The sequence below is a fragment of the Ornithorhynchus anatinus genome, chromosome 11, assembly GCF_004115215.2.
Source record: "Ornithorhynchus anatinus isolate Pmale09 chromosome 11, mOrnAna1.pri.v4, whole genome shotgun sequence".
NCBI classification, from domain to species: domain Eukaryota; kingdom Metazoa; phylum Chordata; class Mammalia; order Monotremata; family Ornithorhynchidae; genus Ornithorhynchus; species Ornithorhynchus anatinus.
The window spans coordinates 12,736,903-12,762,289 of NC_041738.1; the positions used below are offsets into that span (position 1 = coordinate 12,736,903).

Sequence of the window (25,387 nt, forward strand, 5' to 3'; positions counted from 1 at the left end):
CTGCAACAAAAAGGGCCCAGTCCTTGTGGATCAGCCCTTGAAGTAGCATGGACAGGGGTGAATTCCCTATTATGAAAACACCGGCTTTGGATTCTAGGTAGCCTCCACCCCTGCCCCTTGGCTTAATATCTAGGTTAGAAACAGGGTTTTCATGGTTGGGTGGAGAATACTGGAGTCCCTATTTCAGAGTTTTCTGTACTGTCTAAATCATCCTTGGGCATCCATAAGGAACTCCTGAAGAAAACTACTACGGCCCCAAAACAAGGGCAGCATGAGCTGCTATCCAAATCACAGACAATCAAACAAATTACATCTCTTTCTTGCTCTGATAGCTGGCAATTGTGGGGAGCCAAACTGCGGACCCCGATTCTGTGATTCATCAGTCTTCACGTGCCAGGGTAAAGGAGTCACGTCTCCGACGAGCTCCGACCAGTTCTCTCCAGGACCCCACCGGATCTTCTTTTATTTTAGCCAGTTTCTTTCCCCATCGTCAACAGGGAGTTTGTCGCAGAACAAGAGAAAGAATCCAGCCCCGAGACACAGGAGTTGGGGAGGAGGTGAAGTTCTGAGTCCGCTCTCAACAATGCTCCGCTTCCATGAAGCCCTCCTTCTCGTGGCCCGAGGGCTCCACCTCCGTGTACGTGGTGTGGTTGGTGTGATTGCGGAATTTCATGGCCGGCCAGTGGTGAGGTCTGCGCTGTAGGTCAAGACGCAGGGACAGAAGAGGCTACTTTATTATTATTATTACATTATAATTATTATTATTAGAGAAGCAGCATGGCGTGGTGGATAGAGCTCGAGCCTGGGGTTCTAATCCCGGCTCAGCCACTTGTCTGCTGTGGGACGTTGGACAAGTCACTTCACTTCTCTGTGCCTCAGTTACCTCATCTTCAGAATGGGGATTGAAACTGTGAGCCCCACGTGGGACAGGGACTAAGTCTAACACGATTTGCTTGTATCCACCCCACCATTTAGTACGATACTTGACACAAAGTAAGCACTTAATAAATACCACAACTATTATTATTATGATGTAAGAGTGATATTTGTTAAGTGCTTACTTCTTTTCAAGCATTGTACTAAACGGTGGGGTGAATAGAAGATAATCAAGTTCCACATGGATCTCAAAAATTTAAATAGGAAGGAGAACAGGTATTGAATCCCATTGTGCAGATGAGGGAACTGGCATAGAGAAGTGAAGTGATTTGCCCATGTTCACATAGCAGGTAAGTGGAGGATCCAGGATTAGGGCACTGGATCCCAGGCCCGTGCTCTTTCGACTAGGCCACATTGCTGCTCGTGAAAATCATTTCCATCTGTCTGAGTCCCCCCCATGAGAACGTAAGATTCTTGATGTTGGGGCAGTTGGGAAGCAGTGTGGTCTAGTGAGTAGAGCACAGCCCTGGGAGTCAGAAGACCTGTGCTGTAATCCCTGCTCCACCACTCATCTGCTGTGTGATCATGGGCAAGTCACTTCGCTGCGCTATGCCTCAGTTCCTTCATCTGTAAAATGGGGATTAAGACTGTGAACCTGATGTGGGACATGGACCGTGCCCAACCTGATTAGCCTGTGGCTACCCAGCGCTTAGTACAGTGCCTGGCACAAAGTAAGCGCTAACAAATACCATTAAAAAACAAATAAAAAGAGGAATGAACGTCTTGCTTCCACTGTACTCCTCCACGCACTTAGTTCCACTGTCAGTGAACCGCACTGACTGAGTTGAAAGAAAAAGAGTTAACTTAGGAAGCCAGAAAGCAATAACAAGATTCGTATCCAAATGTACTCACAACATCGCTTCTGCTGGCTGAAATGAATGTCAGGCACTAACAGAGTTCCTTAACCCTCTCCCTCAGGGGATCTGGATCAATCAGTCAGTCGGTCAATCGATCGCACTTATTGAGCGCTTACTATGTGCAGCACACCGTACTAAGCGCTTGGAGAGTACGATGCAACAATAAACAGATATTCCCTGCCCACAATGAGCTGAGTGTCTAAAGGGGGAGACAGATGGATCCTGATTTGAGTTGGAGCACGGAGGTTTAAGCTCACTGTGAGAGAGTAATGATCAGAGATCCCCTGGTGGGCTCTGTCTATCCTCTAGATGGTAAGCTCATTATAGGCAGGGAATGTGTCTGCTAATTCTGATGCACTGTACTCTCCCAAGTGCTTAGTACAGTGCTCTTCACATAGTAAGTGCATGGCCTAGTGAATAGAGCCCGGGCCTGAAAGTCACAAGGACTTGGCTCCTCCACTTGTCTGCTGTGTGACCTTGGATGAGTCACTTCACTTCTCAGTGACCTTATCTGTAAAACGGGGATTAAGATTTTGAGCTCCATGTTGGGCAGGGACTGTGTCCAACCTGATCATCTTGTATCTACCAAATTACCTTGTATCTACCCCAGCACTTAGAATAGTGCTTGTAACATAGTAAATACTTAATGAGTATCATCATTATTAATAAATACCATTGATTGACTGATTATCAGCCTAGACTGATCCTCACTGGGAGCTGGGAAGAATTTAAGGGAGGAAATTTAATCCTTCTGGGTGAATATCTCCGGTCTTGGGGAAGACCGAATGCAGGGAAGGGGTAGGAATTTTGGAAAGAAAGACCGATGGCAACCAGAAAAGTCAAGGAAGGCTTATATGACTGTCATTATAAGGACTCCTCAATCAATCGATCGATCAGTAATTTTAATTGAGTGCTTACTCTGTGCAGAGCACTGAACTATGAGCTTGTGAGACTATGATACAGTTGGTTAACACCATCTCTGCCCACAAGGAGCTTACACTCTAGAGAGGGAGACACGTAAGGGAATTACAGGTAGGGAAAGCAATCAAGTATAAGGATATATACATAACTGCTGTGGAGATGGGGCTTGTGCAGGGGTAATACCTAAGTGCATAGAGGTGGGAATAAGTGCATGGATGAAGGGAAACACCTAAGGAGGGAGTTAAAAGCTTAGCCAAGGAAGGGCCATGGATAGAGCCCGGGCCTGGAAGTCAGAAGGACCTGAGTTCCAATCCCACCTCCACCACTTGTCTGCTGTGTGACCTTCAGCAAGTCACTTCACTTCTCTGTGCCTCAGTTACCTCATCTGGAAAATAGGGATTAAGACTGTGAGGCCCATGTGAGACGTGGACTGTGTCCAACCTGATTAACTTGTGATCAGTGCTTAGCACACTGCCTGGCACTTAGAAAAGGGGAAGCAGCGTGGCTCAGTGGAAAGAGCATGGGTTTTGGAGTCAGGGCTCATGAGTTCGAATCCCAGCTCTGCCACTTGTCGGCTGTGTGACTGTGGGCAAGTCACTTAACTTCTCTGTGCCTCAGTTCCCTCATCTGTAAAATGGGGACTAAGACTGTGAGCCCCACGTGGGACAACCTGATTCCCCTATGTCTACCCCAGCGCTTAGAACAGTGCTCGGCACATAGTAAGCGCTTAACAAATACCAACATTATTATTATTATTATTAAAACGCTTAACAAATGCCATGGGAAAAAAAAAGGGGGCTTCTGCAGGAGTTATGATTTCAATAGGACTTCCAGTAGGACTCCTCTGAGCCTTGTAAAAATAAAGGACCATTTAATAAAAGAATGGCTTTGGGAGTCATGTGACTATAGTTAAATGGCCAGAGGCGTGTGTGTGTGTATGTGTGTGTGCTTTCACACACAAACCCTGGGTCAGTGCTAAACAGGAATGGAAAAGGGCCCCAGCGGGGGAATAAAGAAGGTTAAGTGGGGAGGAAGAGAGCCCTGAAGAACCAATTTCTCTAGCTCAAAATGAAGCTTCTTGACGTTGCAATTCGTACTCTGCTCTGATTCCTCAGAATGACCAAATTTGCATTTAAAATATTAGTCCCATCAACGGTCCCTCACGGACCAGAGAGCATCTGGCATTAAAGCCTGCCAATCTTAATATTCAAGTCCCGAAGGGGCAGGCAAAAAGGCTTCATTCTGGCTTTAAATGAGCTCAGCGCCTGGGAAGAGTGTGGGAGACTCGATACCTCGACGCCAGATGCCCCGGATGACTCACTTAGAAATGGAAGCAGCTTGGCCAAATGGATAGAGTCCTGGGTTTTCATCCTGGCTCCACCACTTACCTGTTGTGTGACCTTGGGCAAATCACTTCTCTGTGCCTCAGTTTCCTCATGCAAAATGGGGATTCAATAGCCATCTTCCCTTCCTAGTTAGAATGTGAGTCCAATGTGGGACAAGGACTGCGTCCACCTGATTAACTTGTATCTCCCTCAGCGTTTAGAACAGTGCTTGACCTATAGAACAAATACCAAACTCCCTAACCTGACCAAAGCAAAAAAACCCAAAAACCCGGCAGCCCAAGCGGTAAAATCTGGGCTCCCACCTTTTTTATTTAATGGTCTATGTTAAGCACTCTCTATGTGCCAGGCACTGTACTAAGCACTGGGGTAGATTCAAGCTAATCAGGTTGGACACTGTCCCTGTCCCACATGGGGCTCACGGTCTTAATCTCCATTTTACAGATGAGGTAACTGAAGCACAGAGAAGTGAAGTGACTTGCGCAAAGTCACACAGGAGACCAGTGGCAGAACCAGTATTAGAACCGAGGACCTCCTGACTCCATGGCCCATGATCTATCCACTCTGCCTCGAATCCTTCCCCACGCCCCTAACCGGGCTTGGGGGCGGGTGTTCCATCAGTAGGTTCTACTACTGATGGATCTGAGGTAAAGTCTGGCCAATGTGGCTTCCCAAAATGCCTGCTGTTAAAGGGGGTTAGGGGCACCTCCACCCAGAAGGATGGGAGAGTGGAGGCCGACCTCAGAGCCGGAGGTTGGACTCACCTCGATGAAAAACAAGGCGGCGTTGGAGGTGGGGTGGCCGTTGATGTAAATCCCCGCTAGGATGATGCCTGCGGTGAGGAGGACAGCCAGCACAATGCCGACGATTGTCCCCGCGGGCACCGGAGATCTCTTTGTCCTGGGAGGAAGGCTGTTCTGCAGTTCTATGGAGAAGGGGTGAAATATTCAAATCAATCGTATTTACTGAGTGCTTACTCTGTGCAAAGCACTGTACCACACGCTTCGTGAAATAGCTGAGCGGTCTCCTTTATCTCACCGCCATCCTACCTCTGGCCTGGAATGCCCTCCCTCCTCAAATCTGACTGATAATGACTCTTCCCACCTTCAAAGCCTTATTGAAGGCCCATCTCCTCCAAGAGGCCTTCCCTGACTTAGCCTTCTTTCCTCTTCTCCCACTCCTTTCTGCTTTGCCCTGACTTGCTCTCTTTATTCATCCCCCCTCCCAACCCCACAGCACTTACGTCCATATCTGTAATTTTATTTACTTATATTAATGCCTGTCTCCCCCTCTAGGCTATAAGCTCATTGTGGGTAGGGAATGTGTCTATTACATTGTTATATTCCACTCTCCCAAATATTTAGTACAGTGCTTTGCACACAGCAAGTGCTTAATAAATACAACTGACTGATTAGAGCCAGTCTGTGGTGACCAGGGCAAGATTCAGAGGGGGGCCAAGGTGCCCGGAGAGATGTAGGGGATAATAATAGTAACAATAGTAATTGTAAGTGCTTACTATGTGCCAATCACTGTTCTGAGCACTGGGGGAGATATGAGGTAATTAGGTTGGACGCAGTCCCTGTCTCTCAGGAAGTTCACTGCCTTAATCCTCATTTTACAGATGAGGTAACTGGGGCACTGAGACCTTAAGTGACTTACGCAAGGTCACAGAGCGGGCACGTGGAGGAGCCAGGATAAGAACCCAGGTCCTGCTGACTCCCAAGCCCAGCTCTTTCAACTATGCCATGCTGCTTCTGGTACTACTTGAATGCTTACTGTGTGCAGGGCACTGTACTAAGCATTTGGGAGAGTATGACAGGACTTGGGAGAGGATGGAAGTAGGGGAACGGAGAAGTCAAGAGTCATGTTTGGACTTGCATCTTCCTGAGAAATAAACGTATGTCCCCTAGGCAGGCACTAAATAAATCCCACTGGTTGATTCTAAGCACCCAGCAGAATGCCCTGCTCACCACATGTACCCGGGTCCAATCAATCAGTCAATAAGTGATATTGGGTGCTTACGGTGTGCCGAGCACCGTACTAAACACTTGAGAGACAGGGGAGAAGCAACATGGCCTATTGGATAGAGCACGAAGTTGGGAGTCAGAGAACGTGGGTTCTAATCCCAGCTCTGCCGCTCGTCTGTTGTCTGATCTTGGGCAAATCACTTCACTTCTCTGTGTCTCAGTTACCGCATCTGTAAACTGGGGATTAATATTGTGAGCCCCATGTGGGACAGGGACTGGGTCTGATTAGTTTGTGTCTACCCCAGAATTTAGTACAGTGCTGGGCATATAGTAAGCACTTAAAAAAATATCATAAAAAAGAGAATGTAATGCAATCCCCTCCAAGAGGTTTTCTCTAAATTCTCATTTCTTCTTCACCACTCCCTTCTGTCTTGCACTTGAACTTGGAATCACATCCTTTATTCACCCCTCCCTTTGCCCCGGAGCACTTATGTACATATCTGTAATTTCTTTTTATTAATGTCTGTCTCCCCCTCTGGACTGTAAATTTGTTGTGGACAGGCAACTCTGTTGCATTGTTCTCTCCCAAGCGCATAGCAGTGTTCATTCATTTATCTGATGACATTTATTAAGCACTTACTGTGTGCAGAGCACTGAACTAAGCGCTTGGAAAGTACAATTCGGCATCAGATAGAGACAATCCCTACCCAACTATGGGCTCCGCTGACCTGATTAATTATTTTCTAAAATGTCATTCTGCCCACATTGTGGGCAGGAATATATCTGTTGTTATATTGCACTCTCCCAAGCTTTTAGTACAGTGCTCTGCACACAGTAAGTGCTCAATAAATAAGACTGACTGAATGAATGAATCTCCCCAATCCTCTAAAACCTTCCACTGGATACCCATTCCTCACCACATCAATGCAGAAACTCCTAACATTTCGGTCAGCTTTAAGATACATAGAAGAAGCAGTGTGGCTCAGTGGAAAAGAGCACAGGCTTTGGAGTCAGAGGTCATGGGTTCAAACCCCGGCTCTGCCACTTGTCAGCTGTGTGACTTTGGGCAAGTCACTTCACTTCTCGGTGCCTCAGTTACCTCATCTGTAAAATGGGGATTAAGACTGTGAGCCCCACGTGGGACAACCTGATTCCCCTGTGTCTACCCCAGCGCTTAGAACAGTGCTTGGCACGTAGTAAGCGCTTAACAAATACCAACATTATACATAATCAACTCTTTCCCTCTTACTTATTCACTCTCTGCTCCCACTATACTGCAGCTTGCACTCTTCGCTCCTCTCAAGCTCACCTACTCACTGGGCTTTATTCTCTTCTCTCCCTCCATCAACTGCAAGTTTTTCACCCTGTCTGGAACTCCCTCCCCCTTCATTTTTAGCAGGTCACAGTCTCCTCCATCTTCAAAGCCCCATTGAAATCTCCTCATCTCCAGGAGGCCTTTTGTAATGATAATGGCATTATTTATTAAGTGCTTACTATGATCCAGGCCCTCTCTTCTGCTCAACAATACTTCTTCCTAATTCACGCCCATAACCACTGTCCCCACCAGCTGTTCCAGACATTTAATACCTTCCTACAACCTCCTGTTCCTTCACCCCTACCATCTCTTTCCCCTAATGATCTGGCTACATACTTCATCGACAAAACTGAAACCATCTGGGGTGATGTCCTTAAATTTTCCCCTGCTCCTCTCCTATCTCCCTCCCCTCCCACCCCACCCCCAACCCCCGCCACCTCTACCTCCCTCTTTGACTCTTCCTATATTCCTTTCAGTAACTCAAGAAGACAGCTCTTGCCTCCTCTTTAAATATATTCCATCTGTGCTTCTGACCCCATCCTTTCATACTTTTTTAAAACACTCACCCCTTTCCTTCTCTCCTCCTTAACTGCCATCTTCAACTGTTCACTTTGCCTTAGCTTCCTCCTGGCTGATTTCAAAAAATCCTCTTGACCCCACAGCTCCATCTAGTATCACCCCTTCACCCTCCTACCATTCCTCTCCAAACCTCTTGAGAGAATTGTTTACACTCAAAGTCTCCACTTCCTCTCCTCCAATTCTCTCCTTGATCTCCTCCAGTCTGGCTTCCGCCCCCTCACTCCACAGAAACAACTCTCTCTTAGGCAACCGGTGACCTTTTTCTCACCAAATCTGACGGCCTCTACTCTATTCTAATCCTCCTAGACCTCTCAGCTGCCTTTGACACTGAAGACCACCCCATTCTCCTTGAAATTTTATCTAACCTTGGCTTTAATAACATTGTCCTCCCCTGGTTTTCCTCTTGACTCTCTAATGGTTTCTCAGTTTATTTTGCTGGCTCCTCCTCTGCCTCCCACCCTCTGACAGTGAGAGGTCTCTCAAGGCTCAGTTCTGGGTCCCCTCCTATTCTTTATCTACAAACTCCTAAGGAGAACTCATTCACATTCAGGGCTTCAGCTACCATCTCTATGCAGCTAATAATAACAATAATGGTATTTGTTAAGCACTTACTATGTGTCAAGCACTATTCTTAAGCACTGGAGTAGATACAAGGTAATCAAGTTGTCCCACAAGGGGCTCACAGTCTTAATTCCCATTTTCCAGATGAAGTAAGGAGGCACAGAGAAGAAAAGTGACTTGCCCAAAGTCACACAGCAGACAAGTGGTGGAGCCGGGATTAGAACCCACACCCTCTGACTCCCAAGCCCGCTCTCTTGCCACTAGGCCATGCTGCTTCACATGATTCACAAATCTACATCTTCAGCCCTGACCTTTCTCCATCCCTGCAATCTCACATTTTCTCTTGCCTTCAGGACATCTCTACCTGGATGTTCCAATGACACCTCAAACTAGATGTGTCCAAAAAACTTCTCGTCTTCCCACCCAAACCTTGCCCTTCCCTTGTCTTTCCCAAAACCATAGACAATATACCACTCAATCAATCAGCAGTATTTACTGAGCACTTACTGCTTGCAGAGCACTGTACTAAGCACTTGGGAGAGTACAATATAATAATGTACTTTCCCTGTCTCACAAGCCCATAACCTTTGCTTCGTCCTCAACTCCTCTCTCTCATTTCACCCGGATATTCAACCTGTCACCAAATCCTGTCAGTTCTACCTTCACGACTGCTATAATCCATCCTTTCCTCTCCACCCAAACTGCTCCCACACTGAACCACACGCTTATCTTAGCTCACCTTTGACTACTGCATCTGCCTCCCTGCTGACTTCCCTGCCTCCCATCTCTCCCTACTCCAGTCTATACTTCACTCTGCTGCACGGATCATTTTTCTAAAAAAAACATTCCATCCACATCTCCCCACTCCTCAAGAATCTCCAGTAGCTGCCCATCCACCTCCACATCAAACATAAACTCCATACCATCGGCTTTAAAGCTCACCCCATCCTACCTCACCTCACTGCCCTCTTACTATAGCCCAGCACGCACACTTTGCTCCCCTAGCACCAGCTTACTCACCGTGCCCCGACTTCATCTATCTTGTTCCCGACCCCTTTCTCACATCCGCGCTCTGGCCTGGAACTCCTTCCCCCTCCATATATACCAGACCACCACTCTCCCCACCCTTATTAAGGTCACATCTCCTCCCAGAGGCCTTCTCTGATTAAGCCCTCTTTTCCCCGGCTCGTTCTCCCTTCTTCATCATCTAGAACTTAGGTCTGTGACCTGTGGATATTTGATATTTGCCCCACCCTCAACCCCACAGAGCTTCTGCAGAATATCTATAGCATATCTATCTTATGTACATATTTCTTTATATTAATGTGTGTCTTCCCCTCTAGACTCTAAGCTTATTATGGGCACGGAATGTGTCTGTTTACTGCTATTTTGTACTCTCTCAAGCACTTAGTACAGTGCTCTGTACACTGATTGTGCTCAATAAATACCATTGATTGATTGGTTGCTGGTTCAAGTGCACAACCAAGCAGGGGGGTCCTGGATTTCTTCCCGCTCTTCCCTTCAAATATTTTTATGGACAGCAACTTGGTTGGAAGAGGAGGGTTCCCCTCCCCTTCCAAAGAACCCAACGTACATCCTTCATTGATTTAAACACTAATGCTGATGAAAATCCATTAGCCATATGCCCAAGCCCCATGAGGTAACCTTAGCTCTCCTTACCTATAATCCCTCTACGGTCCTTTTAATTTCAGAGCTATGAATATTCAGTCATACGCAGGGGGCCAGGAGATGGAGCTTCTGATGAAGTTTATGGCAGAGATTAGCGACTAGACTAGGCCCCCTGTCAGGTCAGGGCCCTCAGGTCAGGCCGGATGGTTGTGAATGGTTATGTCAGATGACTTTTGTCTCAGTTTCAACAGTTCCAGTGCTTCACGCCAGCCCCACCTCACTAAGACTGCATCTCCATTGATCGAAGCTGGAGGTGCTTAGGGATGCATCTGGGAATTCAGAATCAGTATGGCCTAGTGGAAAGAGCACAGGCCTGGGACTCAGAGGACAGGACTTACGTACATATCCGTAATTTATTTATTTATATTGTCTGTCTCCCCCTCTAGACTGTAAGCTTGTTGTGGGCAGGGAATGTGTCTCCACAAGCGCTTAGTACAGTGCTCTGCACACAGTAAGTGCTCAATAAATACAATTGACTGACTAATCTCAGCTCTGCCACTTAATGATAATAATAATAATTATGGTATTTGTTAAGCGCTATGTGCCAAGCACTGCTCTAAGCACTGGGTTAGATGCAAGGTAATCAGATTGTCCCACCTGGGGCTGACAGTCTTAATCCCCATTTTACAGATGAGGTAACTGAGGCACAGAAAAATTATGTGACTTGTCCAAAGTCACACAGCTGACAAGTGGCAGAACCAGGATTACAACCCACGACTTCTGACTCCCAAGCTCAGGCTCTTTCCAGTAAATCATGCTGCTTCTCTTGCCTGCTGTATGACCTTGGGTGGTTACTTCACTTCTCTGTACCTCAGTACCTCATCTGAAAAATGGGGATTAAGCCTGTGAACCCCATGTGAGACTCTGTTTCCAACCTGATTATCTCCAGCATTTAGTGCCCGGCAGATAGTAAGCACTTGAAAAATATCAATTAAAAAAAATTAACCATCATTCCCTTTTGAGCTTCATGTTGACCCAAGTCGTCAAGTTGGGTTGTGCAGATACCAGCTAGCCTGAAATTTGCCAATGGGGCTTTTTCTAAGGAAGAAATCTGGAGGAAAGCCATGTGGCATGTCGTACTTACCATCTCCTCCTGTGTGCTGAGTCAACTTTGTGTCATCTTAAAGGAGATGAGAGAAGGAAGAGAGGGAGAGTTAGAGGGGTACCATTCCGTCAACGGCGGCATGGCCTGGGGAAAGGGTACAGGCCCAAAGGGAGACAAGAGACCCAAGTTCTAATTCCGGCTTCGCCACTTGCCTGCTGTGTGATCTTGGGCAAGTCATAACTTCTCCAACCCTCAGTTTCCTCATCGGTAAAATGGAGATTCAGTGTCTGTTTTTTTCCCCCTAAGACTGTGAGCCCCATGTGGGACAAGCACTTTGTCTGACCTGATTATCTTGTTTCTAGTGCATATTAAGTTTTAGGGGCAGGGAACATGTCTGTTAACTAGGTTGCATTGTACTCTCTAGACTGTGAGCTCGTTGTGAGCAGGGATGTGTTTGTTGTTGTACCGTACTCACCTAAGTGCTTAGAATAGTGCTTTGCACACAGTAAGCGCTCAGTAAATAAATTGAACAAATGAATATTCTCCCAAGGGCTTAGTACAGTGCTGTGCACAGAGTAAGCACTCAGTAAACACCACTGATTGATTGCTATTACATAAGAAGTGTTTAACAAATCCCACACATTGGAAGTGCCGATTTTCTTTGCCGCAGGGCCCTTTCTTCAGAACAATTTAAACTCCTAATGCTTCAAGGCACTCATCCAAGGCTTAATTCTGTCCAAATGACAAAAGAATGCCAAAAGAGGTGAGGAAAAAAATCCATTGGAAGTTCACATTGGCAGCTACTTATCTTCCCTGGTCCAGCTGAGAGGGACCTTTTTAATGCACCTTTCCATGTTCTCGAATGAATGCCTTGAGGCGATAGACAGTGAAATGAATTCTAGAAGGAACTCTGCTGTGAAAGAAAAGTCTGTCTCCAAAAACGCCCTCAAGCCATACATCCCTCAGTCCCAGCTTCACTGCAATAACCATCATCATTATGGTAAGCAGAAACCCCTTACCTTCTGCTTTAGAGCACTCAATCGCCTTGCTCCCTCCTATCTTACTTTCCTGATTTCCTACTACGATCCAGCCCACACAGTTCGCTCCTCTCATGCCAGCTTACTCACTGAAACTTGATTTTGTCTATCTTGCCGCCGACCTCTTGCCCACCTCCTACCTCCGGCCTGGAACGCCCTCCCTCTTCATATCCGACAGACGGTCCTTCTCCCCATCTTCAAAGCCGTATTAAAAGTACATCTCCTCCAAGAGGCCTTCCCTGACTAACCCTCCGTGGTGAGGCTATCGATGAAGAGGGATGATGCCGAAGTGGTGAGCTCTCCGTCGGAGGGGGTGGCGGAGCCATCGAGGGACGAGGCGTCGTGGTCTTCCCCGTGGAAATCCTCGCAGGTCCGGCCCTCCGACTGAAAACCAGGAAGCCAAATCCTTACATTTCTTCCGCCGGGCTTTAGAACGCTCTCCTTCTCCGGCCTGCATCCAAACCTTCCTGACTGCAATCTCCTTGTGGGCAGGGAATATGTCTGTTTATGGTTCTAGTGTACTCTCCCAAGTGCTTAGTACAGTGCTCTGCATAGAGTAAGTGCTCAATAACTGTGATTGATTGGATGAATAAATGAATGAATGACCAGTACCACATAATAATAGAGCTAGCGTGGCCTGGTGAGTAGAATACAGGCCTGGAGTCAGAAGGACCTAGGTTCTAATCCTAGCTCTGCCACTTGTCAGCTGTGTGACTTTGGGCAAGTCATTTAACTTCTCTGGGCCTCAGTTCCCTCATCTGTAAAAGGGGAATGAAGACTATGAGCCCACGTGGGACAACCTGATAACCTCATATCTACCCCAGTGCTTAGAACAGTGCTTGGCACATAGTAAGCACTTAACAAACAAATATCATCATCATCATTGTCTGCTGTGTGACCTTGGACAAGGGACTTCCCTTCTCTGGCCCTCAGTTCCCTCATCTGTAAAAAATGGGGATGAAAACTGTGAGCTCCTTGTGCGACATTGATTGTGTCCAACTGGATTAGTTTGTATCTACCCCAGGGCTTAGAACTGTGACTGGCACAAATACCGTAAAATAATAATGACAACAATATGAATACAGCTCAATAACAGCCCCTCCCAAGATGGGCCCTCAGACCAGGGGGATAGAAGAAGTAACCTCTAGACTGTGAGCTCAATATGGGCAGGGAATGTGTCTGTTTATTGTTATATTGTACTCTTCCCAGTGCTTTGTACAGTGCTCTGCACACGATAAGCGCTCAAAAAATACGATTGACTGACTGACTCTTCTTATCCAATTGAATCTAGTGGACTGAGGCCGGGGTAAGGTTCCAGCCTCGAGAGGTTAAGTAAACTCTTCCTGATTGCCACTTTTTGTTTGGTCAAGGACATGAAAATGACAAACCCGTCCATGTGTCATTCTAGATTTCCAAATACTCCTCCTCCTTCCGCATCAACCTACTTGGATTTTCTCCCTTCATTCACCCCATCCTCAGCCCCACAGTACTTACGTACACATCCATAATGTCTTTTCCCCCTCTTGACTGAGTTCACTGTGGGCAGGGAATATGTCTACCAACTTTATTATACTGTACTCTCCCAAGTGCTTAGTACAGTGCTCTGCGTAAAGTTGGCGCTCCACTTCCACATCAAACAGAAACTCCTTATCATCGGTTTTAAAGCCCTTGATCACCTTGCCCCCTCCTACCTCACCTTCCTGCTATCCTACAACAACCCAGCCTGCACACTTCACTTCTCTCATGTCAACCTACTCACTCTATCGTGATCTCATCTATTTCGCCGCTGACCTCTTGCCTCTGATCTGGAACGCCTTCCCTTTTCATATCTGACAGACAACTACTCTCCCCACCTTCAAAGCCTTATTGAAGGCACGTCTCCTCCAAGAGGCCTTCCCTGACCAAGCCCTCATTTCCTCTTTTCCCACTCCCTTCTTTGTCATCCAGCCCCACAGCATTTATGTACATATCCATAATTTACTGACTTAGATTAATGTCTATCTTAGATTAATGTCTAAGCTGGATGGGGGCAGGGAATGTACTCTCCCAAGCACTTAGTAGGGTGCCCTGCACACAGTAAGCACTCAGTAAATGATTGATTGATTGAATAAATACTGTTGATTGATGTGTCATTCTGAGATTTCCAAATGAGGGTACCTGACCAAATCCCAGACCAGTTTGGGAGGGAAGACAGGGGAGGGGAGAATTTCCACCTTGAAGAGGGAAATTTCCCTCCCGTCAAACCTCTTTTCCAACTATATCGTAACTCACATGGCCAGGGGAAATAATTTTTCATTCATTCATTCAATCAATCACATTTATTGAGAGGTTACTGTGTGCAGAGCTCTGTACTAAGTGCTTGGGAGAGTACAATAGAAGAGTAAACACATGCCCTGCCCACAATAAGCTTACAGTCTCTCTCTCACCTCTTGGGCACAGCCGTAGGTCAGCCACTCCTCACGATACCGGTCAAACCCACTGGAACATCTGTGGGACAGAAAACAAAGAAAAGAGAGGTTATCTGGGAGCGGATGAGTTCCCCGTTCATTACAACCGACGGGGTCGTAGACCAGTGTAAACCACAGTTCCGAATTCGGGGCTGCTTGAGGGTGGGGTGGCATGTGTTTTGGTCTAAGGGAAAGAAAAATCCAGAGTGGATTCAGCATTCAGCAACATCATTGAAAACTGAAGAGTTTCTCTATTTTGTTATGGTATCTGTTAATCAGTCAATCAATCAATCGAATTATCGAGTGCTTACTACATGTACAACATAGGAGTGTGGTGGTTGGGGTTTTTTTTTTTTGCAAACTTTAAAATTATAGGGCCACAGAGTTCCCGTTAAGCTGTCTTGTACTTGGGCAGAATTTCCTTCACTGGAAATTAAGCTCACATGAGGCTCAAAGTCTTTATCCCCACTTTAAAGTTGAGGGAACTGAGGAACAAAGAAATTACGTGACTTGCTCCAGGTCACATAGCAGACAAGTGGAGGAGCCGAGATTAGAACCCAGGTCCTTCTGACTCCCAAGTCCATGCTCTATCCACTAAACCTCACTGCTTCTCGAAGTGGAGACTTACAAAAAGATGTGTCATTAACAAATTTGTTCAAACTCCTCGACAGTTTGGGTTTTTTGTTTTTTTTAAGTGACCGGAAATTCAAAGATTGTAGGGTTTGGGGAAAAGCTCCATGGGGAGAGTCCTCTTAGAGAGGGTTTGGATTCTGCACAGCTGTGTTGGAAGAAGCCAGCCTCCGCTTCCTGTCGTGGGGGCGAGGGAAAGGGTAGGTTCTGCCCTCCTCCATGGAAACGCGGGAGGCGGGGCAGGCGAGAAAGAAAATGCTTTCAAAGGAATCATGTTCGAATTTCCGCCTTTGAGCCTCAGTGCCAGAGGAGCCCACGAAATCCATGTTTTTGTCCAACAACATCTGTGCGGGAACAGAAACCTAAAAGAATAAACAATAGGCCGAGAAAGTATCAGCCAGCTAACTCCGAGCCGCCGGCAGCAATAATAACAACCCAGATTTCTCTGATACAGCTGAAGCCACTGAGGAAATATTTCTTTTTAAGAAGCCTCTGCGGGCTGAAGGTCATCTTCTGCTCAGAGATGGCCCCTCGGATCTGACTTTGGGGGTGCGGAGATGGATCGCTTGGGGAAATCCCTCGCCCTGTCAACCGTAAGAACTGAAGGCGGACAGCAGAGTGGGGTGGCTCTCAGAGTCAGGAGGGCGGTTCGGATGCTGAGGGGGGTAGGCAGAGGAGGAGAAAAAGGGCCAAAGAAAAAGAGGGAGTCTGAAACGCGTTATATAAACCAGATGGTGGAAGGAGACAGTCTCTGAGAGAGCTTCCCACCACTCCAGTACTGTCTAATTCTGCCCTTGCACACCCCATCCCTCCTCAGGTAGAAAGACGGGATCCCTTTAAACACTGTTCTGAGGGCAGGGGGGACCTGAATTGTACTTTCCAAGAGTTTAGTACAGTGCTCTGCACACAGTAAGTGTTCAATAAATAATAATAATGTAATAATGTTGGTATTTGTTAAGCGCTTACTATGTGCCGAGCACTGTTCTAAGCACTGGGGTAGACACAGGGGAATCAGGTTGTCCCATGTGGGGCTCACAGTCTTCATCCCCGTTTTACAGATGAGGTAACTGAGGCACTGAGAAGTTAAGTGACTTGCCCAAGGTCACAGCTGACAAGCGGCAGAGCCGGGGTTCGAACCCATGACCTCTGACTCCAAAGCCCGTGCTCTTTCCAGTGAGCCACGATACGACAATGAATGAAGGAAGGAAAAGAAGAGGGGAACATAGGGTTTTGAGTGGGGCCTACTGGATCTAATAAAAATAACTGTGGCACTGTTAAGACTTATTGTGTGCCAAGAACATAGTACATGAGAAGCAGTGTAGCCTAGAGGATAGAGCAGGGGCCTGGGAGTGAGAAGGACCAGAATTGTAATCCTGGCTCCACCACTTGTCTGCTGTGTGACCTTGGGCAAGTCACTTCACTTTTCTGTGCCAGTTATCTCATCTGTAAAATGGGGTGAGGGACACGGACTGTAATTTGCTTGGATGTAGCCCACCACTTAGTACAGGACCTGGCATATAGTAAGAGCTTAACAAATGCCAATTTAAAAAAAAAAAGCACACCGTACTAAGCAATGGGGTTGATACAAGATAATCAGGTGGGACACGGTTCCTGTTGTACATGGGGCTCACAGCCTAAGTAGCAGTGAGAACAGATATTTAGTCCCCATTTTACACAGGAGTATACTGAGGGGCAGAGAAATGCATTGACTTGAACAAGATCATGCACGAGGCTGGTTGCAGAGAGGGGATTATTATCCAGGTCTCCTGACTCCCAAGCCCATGCCCTTTCCCCTAGGCCAGGAAAAAGTTATATTCGGGCACCTCCTCTAATTAAATTTCCCTGTAATTTCACTGTGCCGGACGCCAGCTGAAATACAGCCTGGACCTCGACAGGCCCCAGCCTGAATGGACTGGCCAATTTTACTCCAGATTGCGTTTGTCCCCCACAGCCTCACTAAACTTCCAGTTCTCTACCTGTCCCTTTCCTCCCTGTCGTTTCCGACCGAGACCGGGGATTAGGTAGGTCACTGACCTGGTGTCAAGGGAGAGCTGTGCTTTTATAAATCATCTCCTGCCACTTTGGTCAGAGATGCCATGAATCAACATCTGTTGACACTCCACTCCCTGCTGGAGAGTTCTCAAAGAACATCTAGTCTCTGCTTCTGCCTCCAGGCATGAGGAGAGCGCCTCGGGATAGAACAGGATCCCTTTGGCCCTGTGCTTTTCCTCCTAAATGTCTCATTTTCTTTGTTTAAACCTTTTCAATTCCCAAGAAAAGCAGAAATACCTGTAGTTTTCCTCCTTAACATTTCACTTTCTTTGTTAAAAACTTCTTGATTCCCAAGAGAAACGCAAACACCCGAATATCCTCCCATTTCCCAGGTCGACTGAGGACCATCAAGGCAATCACTCAAGGGGGATGAAAACAAAGGAATTCTGTCCTTTCACCCCTAGATGGACCGGGCCTTGTTAGCTGAGGAGACTGATGGTTACACGAGACAGTTTCTGTTTATGCACAAATGACTTGGAAAGGAGAAAGGAAATTCTACCCAAGTACATGATAGCTTAATGGGAACTCTGTTGCCCTATAATTTTAAAGTTTGTGAAAGAAAAAAACCAAAAACACTCCTAAAGTTTATATCACTTTCCAGTCTTGGGAATTTCGCTGTCTCAAGAGTAAATTTTTGTACTGCCCTTTATTTATCTCATTAAATTATTCGTCATGAGATCAGGGTTTGAGAGTCCCAGAACATGCAGTGAAAGATGGTGGTTTCTGTTCTAGGAATGAGTGCCGATGAAAAACTTTGACTCAAAATTTGAATCCCATCCAGGCGGCACTGTGGTTCAAAACATTTTGCAGCTTCTCTCAAGGGTTCCATTTGTCACTCGGAATTTCTCCTTTCCCCTCATGGAAAACCGAAGAAAAGCTAGTCAGAGATCACCCTGCAGTCAGTGGATTTAAGCAACTGGCTTGGTGGAAAGAGCAGGGATGAGGGTCCCCTAGCTCACTGTGTAACTCAGCCAAGTCTAGCACCTCTGGGCCTCAGTTTTCCCATCTGTAGATTGGGGAGAATGATCTTCCCTCCTCAAATCCGACAGATAATTACTCCCTCCTCTTCAAGCCATTTTGAAGGCACATCTCCTCCAAGAGGCCTTCCCTGACTGAACCCCCTTTCCTTTTCTCCTACTCCCTTCTGCGTCGCCCTGAACTGCTCCCTTTATTCATCTCCCAGCCCCATAGCACTTATACCCATATCTGTAATTTACATATTTATATTAATGTCTGTCTCCTCCCGCCCCCAGACTGTAAACTCACTGTGGGCAGGGAATCTGTCTGTTCATTGTTATATTGGACTCTCCCAAGTGCTTGGTATGGTGCTCTGCATACAATGAGCATTCAATAAATATCACTGAATGAATGAATGAGTGAGTCCTGTCTTTCCTTCCCTCACAGGGGAGTTGTGAGATGAGAGAGTCCAGCCCTGAGAGCTGGGATTATTCAATCAAGGGATTCTTGTTCTATAACAAGCATTGTTATAGTCTGCAGGAATGCTGGGGAGGTGGGGCTCTGAATTCTGTGCATTTTGAGAAGAGACTGTTTTTTGAAGCGGAATGAACGGTTGGTGTCTATTAAGAACTCTAAACTCGTTGTGGGCAGGAAATGTCACCGTTCGTTGTTGTGTTATACTTTCCCAAGTGCTTACTACAGTGCTCTGCACAGAGTAAGTGCTCAATAAATATGATTGAATGAATGAACGAAAAAAGAATTTCTGACCTCCAGAGATGCTTAGAGGGGCCCTTCCTCCTGCAGCGTTACCAAGCTGACCTCCTTCCTAACGCTTCTCCACAGGACAGCTGAGGCCCGGAAAGGACAGTGAGAAGCTGCTCCCAGCCAGATGGGAGAGGGAGTGTTAGGGGGACAGGGGGTGGAGGAGACCCAAAACAGAACTCACTTAATTTCCCACCCATCCCTCTCCTACCCACCAGTCGGTCAATTGTATTTATTGAGCGCTTACTGTGTGCAGAGAACTGTACTAAGCACTTGGGAGAGCAAGGTATAACAAAAGTCATATTCCGGGCCCAAAACAAGCTTACAGTCTACTACAATCTAAAGTGCAGACAATGCTGCAGACAATACCATCCTCGGCTCTGTCTCGCAAGCCCGCAACCAAGTCATCCTCGATTCATCTCATCCAATCTGCATATTCAGTCTATCACCAAATCCCATGGGTCCTACCTTCACCACATCGCTAAAATCTTTCCTTTCCTTCCAAACTGCTACCACATTGATCCGAGCACTTATCATATCCCTCCCTGACTACTGCCTCAGCCTCCCTGCTGACCTTCCAGCCTCCAGCCTCTCCTCACTCCAGTCCAAAATTTACTCTGCTGCCCGGATCATTCTTCTATAAAAACCATTCAGTCCACATCTCCCCGCTTCTCAAAAACCTCTGGTGGTTGCCCATCCGTCTCCGCATCAAATCGAAACTCCTTGTCATCGGCTTTAAGGCATTCAATCAACTCTCCCCCTCCTATTTAGCTCATTCGTCTCGCACAGCAACCCAGCCCGCACACTTCGCTCTCCTATCGCCATCTTAGGTACCGTACCTCCATCTTGTCTATCTCGGTGTCGACCCCTTGCCCGTGTCCTCCCTCTGGCCTGGAACTCCCTCCCCCTTAATATCCAACAGTCCACCATTCTCCCCATCTTCAAAGCCCTACTAAAATCACTTCTCCAAGAGGTCTTCTCTAACAAATCCTTAATTACCCCACCCCATCCATCCCCTCTTCTTTGTTGCCTATGGACTTGGGCCAAACCCCTCAAGTGCCTTAATACTCACTTCCCCACTGCAGTTATGTCCGTAACTTTGCATTCTGCCACTTCCTCGCTCTGTAATTTATTTTCCTGTCCCTCTCCCTCACTAGACTGAAAGCTCCTTAAGCAGAGGAATCGTGTCTACAAAACTCTATTGTTTTGTACTCTCCCAAGCACTTAATACAGTGCTCTTCATAGGAAGCAGCATGGCCTAGTGGATAGATCACGGGCCTGGGAGTCAGAAGGATGTGGGTTCTAATCCCGGCTCCGCCACTTGTCTGCTGGGTGACCTTGGGCAAGTCACTTTAACTTCTCTATGCCTCAGTTATTCAATCAAGGGATTCTTGTTCTACAACAAGCACTGTTATAGCCTGCAGGTATGCTGGGGAGGTGGGGCTCTGAATTCTGTGCACTTTGAGAAGAGACTGTTTCTTGAGGGGAATGAATGGTTGGTGTCTATTAAAAACTCTAAGCTTGTTGTGGGCAGGAAATGTCACCGTTCATTGTTGTGTTATACTTTCTGTAAAATGTAAAATGTGTAAAATGCAAATCACTTGTAAAATGGGGACTGTGAGCTCCACGTGGGTCAGGGACTGTGTCCAACCTGATGATCTTGTTTCTACACCAGTGCTTAGAACAGCGCTTAACAAATACCATCATTATTATTAGTATCCCAGTGCTTAGAACAGTGCTTGACACATAATAAGCGCTTAACAAATACCATCATTATTATAAACACTATTGTTTGTTTGATTGATTGACCCATGTGGACCCATTATTATAAACACTAATTTGACTGATAGACCCATGTGGACCGCCTCCCAGGAATGCCCCAGGCCCAGGGGAGGACGGGAGGACCTCCCACCCCCCACCCTGTGTCACCCATCCACACTACCTCTGAAGGACGTTACACCAGCTGCAGTTGAAGGTCAAGTCTGAGGAGACACAAACTTCGCAGCTCTGATGCTGAAGGCAGGCTGGAAGGCAAAAGACAGATACAGCAGCCTCCCGTGAGAGACGAGGGGTGTCTCTCACAACCAGATGCTTTTCCAGCAGCTGATCTCCCACATGTCCCCTCCTCTTTCCTGAAGAGACAGTCACTGAAACTTTTGATTGAGAAACAGCATAGCCTCGTGGAAAGAACCCAGGCCTGGGAGTCAGAGTCCCTGGGGTTCTAATCCCGGCCCTGCCGCTTGCCTGCTGCATGACCTTGAGCAAGTCACTTATCTTCTCGGTGCCTCAGTTTCTGCGTCAGTAAAACAGAGATTAGAAAAACTGTTTTCCCTCCTATTTAGTCTGTGAGCCCCATGTGGGGCACGGACCGTGACCCAAAGATGATTCTGTATCTACCCCAGGGCTCAAGCACAGTGTTTGACATGTAGTAAGTGCTTAACAAATGCCGCTATTATTATTAGTGAGTGCCGGGTGACAGGTTGCGTTGTGTCCGCAGACCCAGAGGGACCCATTAGGCTCGGGCTAGGAGAGCATGGGATTCAAGGTCAGAAGCCATGCCCAGCTTGATCCTCGAGATCAGAAGTCCCTCGTGGGCAGGAACGTCTACACCCACTCCACTCTATCGTCCTCTCCCAAACGTTGAGTACAGTGCTCTGCACACAGTAGGCACTCAATAAATACCATTGATGGATTGATTGACGATCATTATTACTTCACACTTAATTTTTACTGCACGTTATAAGATAAGAAGGTTGAGGTCTAAGGGCAAGGAGCCATACAATGGGATTCTCTTCCTAAAGGCATCACCTATAACATCAGTGTCACCATCATCAGCCACCACCATCCTTTAGACTGTAGTCTCTAGTCCCGCTCCAGACTGTAAACTCACTGTGGGCAGGGAATGTGTCGGTTTATTGTTACATTGTACTCTCCCAAGTGCTCAGTACAGTACTCTGCACACAGTAAGCACTCAATAAATACGATCGACTGACTGACTTTGTTTTGTGGTTCAGGGTCAGGCTCGGAGGGGCCATTTGGAGAGTTGTCAAGAGGGTACTGCACTCGAGGAGCTTTTGGTTCAAAACAGGCCAGAAAGATGGCGTGGCTCAGTGGAAAGAGCACGGGCTTGGGAGTCAGAGGTCATGGGTTCTACCCCGGCTCTGCCACTTGTCAGCTGTGTAACTGTGGGCAAGTCACTTAACTTCTCTGTGCCTCAGTTACCTCATCTGTAAAATGGGGATTACAACTGCGAGCCTCATGTGGGACAACCTGATTTCCCTGTATCTACCCCAGCGCTTAGAACAGTGCTCTGCACACAGTAAGTGCTTAACAAATATCAACATTATTTGATCTTTTTGAAGTAGAAAAAGAATGGATGGGCTTGTCTGCTGCTCCGTGTCACCCCTTCCTCAACCTCAGTTCAGTCAGAACTCTTAGCAACCAGAAACCTAAATATCTAACCAAGAGTCCCACCTTGACTCACTCTCCACTCCTTGGTCGGACAGTGCCTTAAGAAGGAACAAGAAGAACCTTTGGATGTCAGGTACCTTACCTTTATTTATGATGCACATTTTTCAGCGGCCCCTGCTGCCGTTTAAAAATACTCCTACAATTCCCCGAGGAGGAGGTTTAAGCATCCAGTTGCAGTGTCCCAGAAATGGAGTTTCAACGCAGTTTTATTTCTTCCTGTGCTTTTTATGTTTGAGGGGAGTTTGCTTGGCACTTGAATGTCCTTGAGATTAAATGAATATTTTTTTCTAAAGAGGTGTCTTCATTACCACAGCCAAGGAATAGGGGCAGAAATGCCTCTTTGAAGGGGCAGAATTTTTTTTTAAATGGTATTGGTTAAGTGCTTACTATGTGCCAGGCGCTGTACTAAGTACTGGGGTAGATAATAATAATAATAATGTTGGTATTTGTTAAGCGCTTACTATGTGCCGAGCACTGTTCTAAGCGCTGGGGTAGACACAGGGGAATCAGGTTGCCCCACGTGGGGCTCACAATCTTAATCCCCATTTTACAGATGAGGGAACTGAGGCACCGAGAAGTTAAGTGACTTGCCCAAAGTCACACAGCTGACAAGTGGCAGAGCCGGGGTTCAAACCCATGACCTCTGACTCCAAAGCCCGTGCTCTTTCCACTGAGCCACGCTGCTTCTCTAGATCCAAACTAACCAGGGTGGAAACAGTCCATGTCCCACATGGGGCTCACAGTGTTAATACCCAGTTTACAGATGAGGAAACTGAGGCTCAGAGAGGTTAAGTGACTTGCCTAAGGTCATTCAGAAGACAAGTAGTGGAGTCAGAATTAGAACCCAGGTCCTTCTGACTCCCAGGCCCTAGCTCTATCGATTAGGCCACGCTGCTTCTTCCATCAGGGCTTGGGAATGCTACTGGGTAGTGGTCACTGGACACGGCTAACCTTTCCTTCTAGAGAACTAAGAGCAGTTGTGGATTTTAGGTCATCGATTCATTGAGTGTGATGGTGGAATGCCCAGTGGGAATGTCCACTGGATTTCCAGGAGCTGGTGGGCCCTGGGCTACCTACTGCTTGTGCTGAGATGGATAGCCATAATTCAGTCAGGGACCTGCTGTGACGAAGGCCGGGGAGGGTGGATAACGAACTCGTTGTGGGCAGGGAATGTGTCTTGTTCATTGTTATACTGTACTCTCCCAAATGCTCTGCACAGAGTATGTGCTCAATAAATACGATTGAATTAATGAATAACGAGGGGATTCACACCCTGCTTGATTCACCTGCTGATCATATCCTTCCAGGAATCTAGAGGCCTATTTCTTGTAGGCTCAAGTGGCCACCCCACATCACCAGATTGGTGCCTTCCTTGTATGCTCTGCTCAGCTCCAGATGAAGCTTCAGGAGCTGCTTGGGGAACACACGGGGTAGGGGGTGCCCCAAGTCTGGAGAGCCACGGGCATCCGGCCTACTCACTTGGCAATGGTGTGAACTCCACGGCCGAAGTGCTCGTCACCTTGCTGGTGTCCAGCTCCACTCGATGGTACTCGTATATCGTCCTTCTGCGAGACTCTGAAACAGAAACGGGGTCCGTCAGACACCGCCTCCCTTAGCCCTGCTGAAAAACAATATCCCAGTTAGACAATATTGTTGGAGTCGGGCCTGGGAGTCAGAAGGACCTGGGTTCTAATCCTGGTTCTGCCACGTCTCTTTTGTGACCTTGGGCAAGTTACTTCACTTCTCTGGGCCTTAGTTACCTCAACAGTAAATTAGGGATTAAGATGGTGAGCCCGTGCTCTATACACTTCGCCATGCTGCTTCTCCGACACTGATGGGGACCAAAGGGCGGAACGGCCGTGGCCCTGTCACTCCATCTCAAAAGGATGCTGTCAGGGACTCCCGGCACTGTCTGTTGCTGTCCCAGGGTTTACCACAGTGTGCTGGGCGCTGTACAGGAGATGAAACAAGGATGGAACCATGGGAGCAGAGTGGCCTGGTGGAAAGCAAACAGGCCTGGGAACCAGGGGACCTGGATTCTAATCCCAACTCGGCTACTACGTCATTTTGGGCAAGTCATTTATCTTTTCAGTGCCTCAGTTTCCTCATCTGAGAATTAAACACTTGCTCTCCCCACCACTTAGTCTGAAAACCCCATGTGGAACAGGGACTGTATTAGAGAAGCAGTGTGGCCTAGTGGAAAGAACATGGGCCTGAGAGTCAGAGGTCCTGGGATCTAATCCTGGTTCTGCCAATTGTGTGACCGAGGGCAAGTCACTCAACTTCTCTGTGCCTCAGTTTCCTCAACTGTAAAATGGGATTCAATACCTGTCCACATGTCAATAGAAGGACCTGGGTTCTAATCTCAGCTCTGCCACTTCTCTGCTGTGCAACCTTGGGCAAGTCACTTCACTTCTCTGTGCCTCTGTTACCTCATCTATAAAATAGGGGCTAGGACAGTGATCCCTGTAATAATAATAATGATAGTATTAAGCGCTTACTACGTGCCAAGCACTGTTCTAAGCACTGGGGTAGATACAAGTAAATCAGGTTGTCCCACATGGGGCTCACAATCTTAATCCCTATTTTACAGATGAGGTTACTGAGGCACAGAGAAGTTAAGTGACTTGCCCAAAGCACACAGCTAAATGGCAGAGCCAGGATTAGAACCCACAACCTCTGATTCCCAAGCCTGGGCTTTTTCCACTAAGGCACCCTGCTTCCCCTTAGGACTAGGTAGGACTGGGACCAACCTGATTAATTTATATCTACCCCAGAGTTTAGTACAGTCCCTGGCATATAGTAAGTGCTTAACAAA

The 25,387-nt window shown here is 47.1% G+C and overlaps 1 protein-coding gene across 1 annotated transcript in view; it reads right to left on the reverse strand.

Moving 5' to 3' along the window:
- Positions 1-254: 254 nt before the first annotated feature.
- PLXDC1 (plexin domain containing 1) overlaps positions 255-25,387 on the reverse strand; it is a 39,405-nt gene continuing 14,272 nt past the window's right edge. Inside the window, exons 9-15 of the mRNA XM_029075245.1 lie at positions 24,049-24,144; positions 21,041-21,122; positions 14,677-14,737; positions 12,499-12,634; positions 11,253-11,288; positions 4,822-4,982; positions 255-697 (exon numbers count right to left, since the gene is read on the reverse strand). Of these exons, the coding sequence (XP_028931078.1) occupies positions 578-697; positions 4,822-4,982; positions 11,253-11,288; positions 12,499-12,634; positions 14,677-14,737; positions 21,041-21,122; positions 24,049-24,144 (692 nt within the window). The 3' untranslated portion in view covers positions 255-577. The remainder of the gene's footprint in view (positions 698-4,821; positions 4,983-11,252; positions 11,289-12,498; positions 12,635-14,676; positions 14,738-21,040; positions 21,123-24,048; positions 24,145-25,387) is intronic.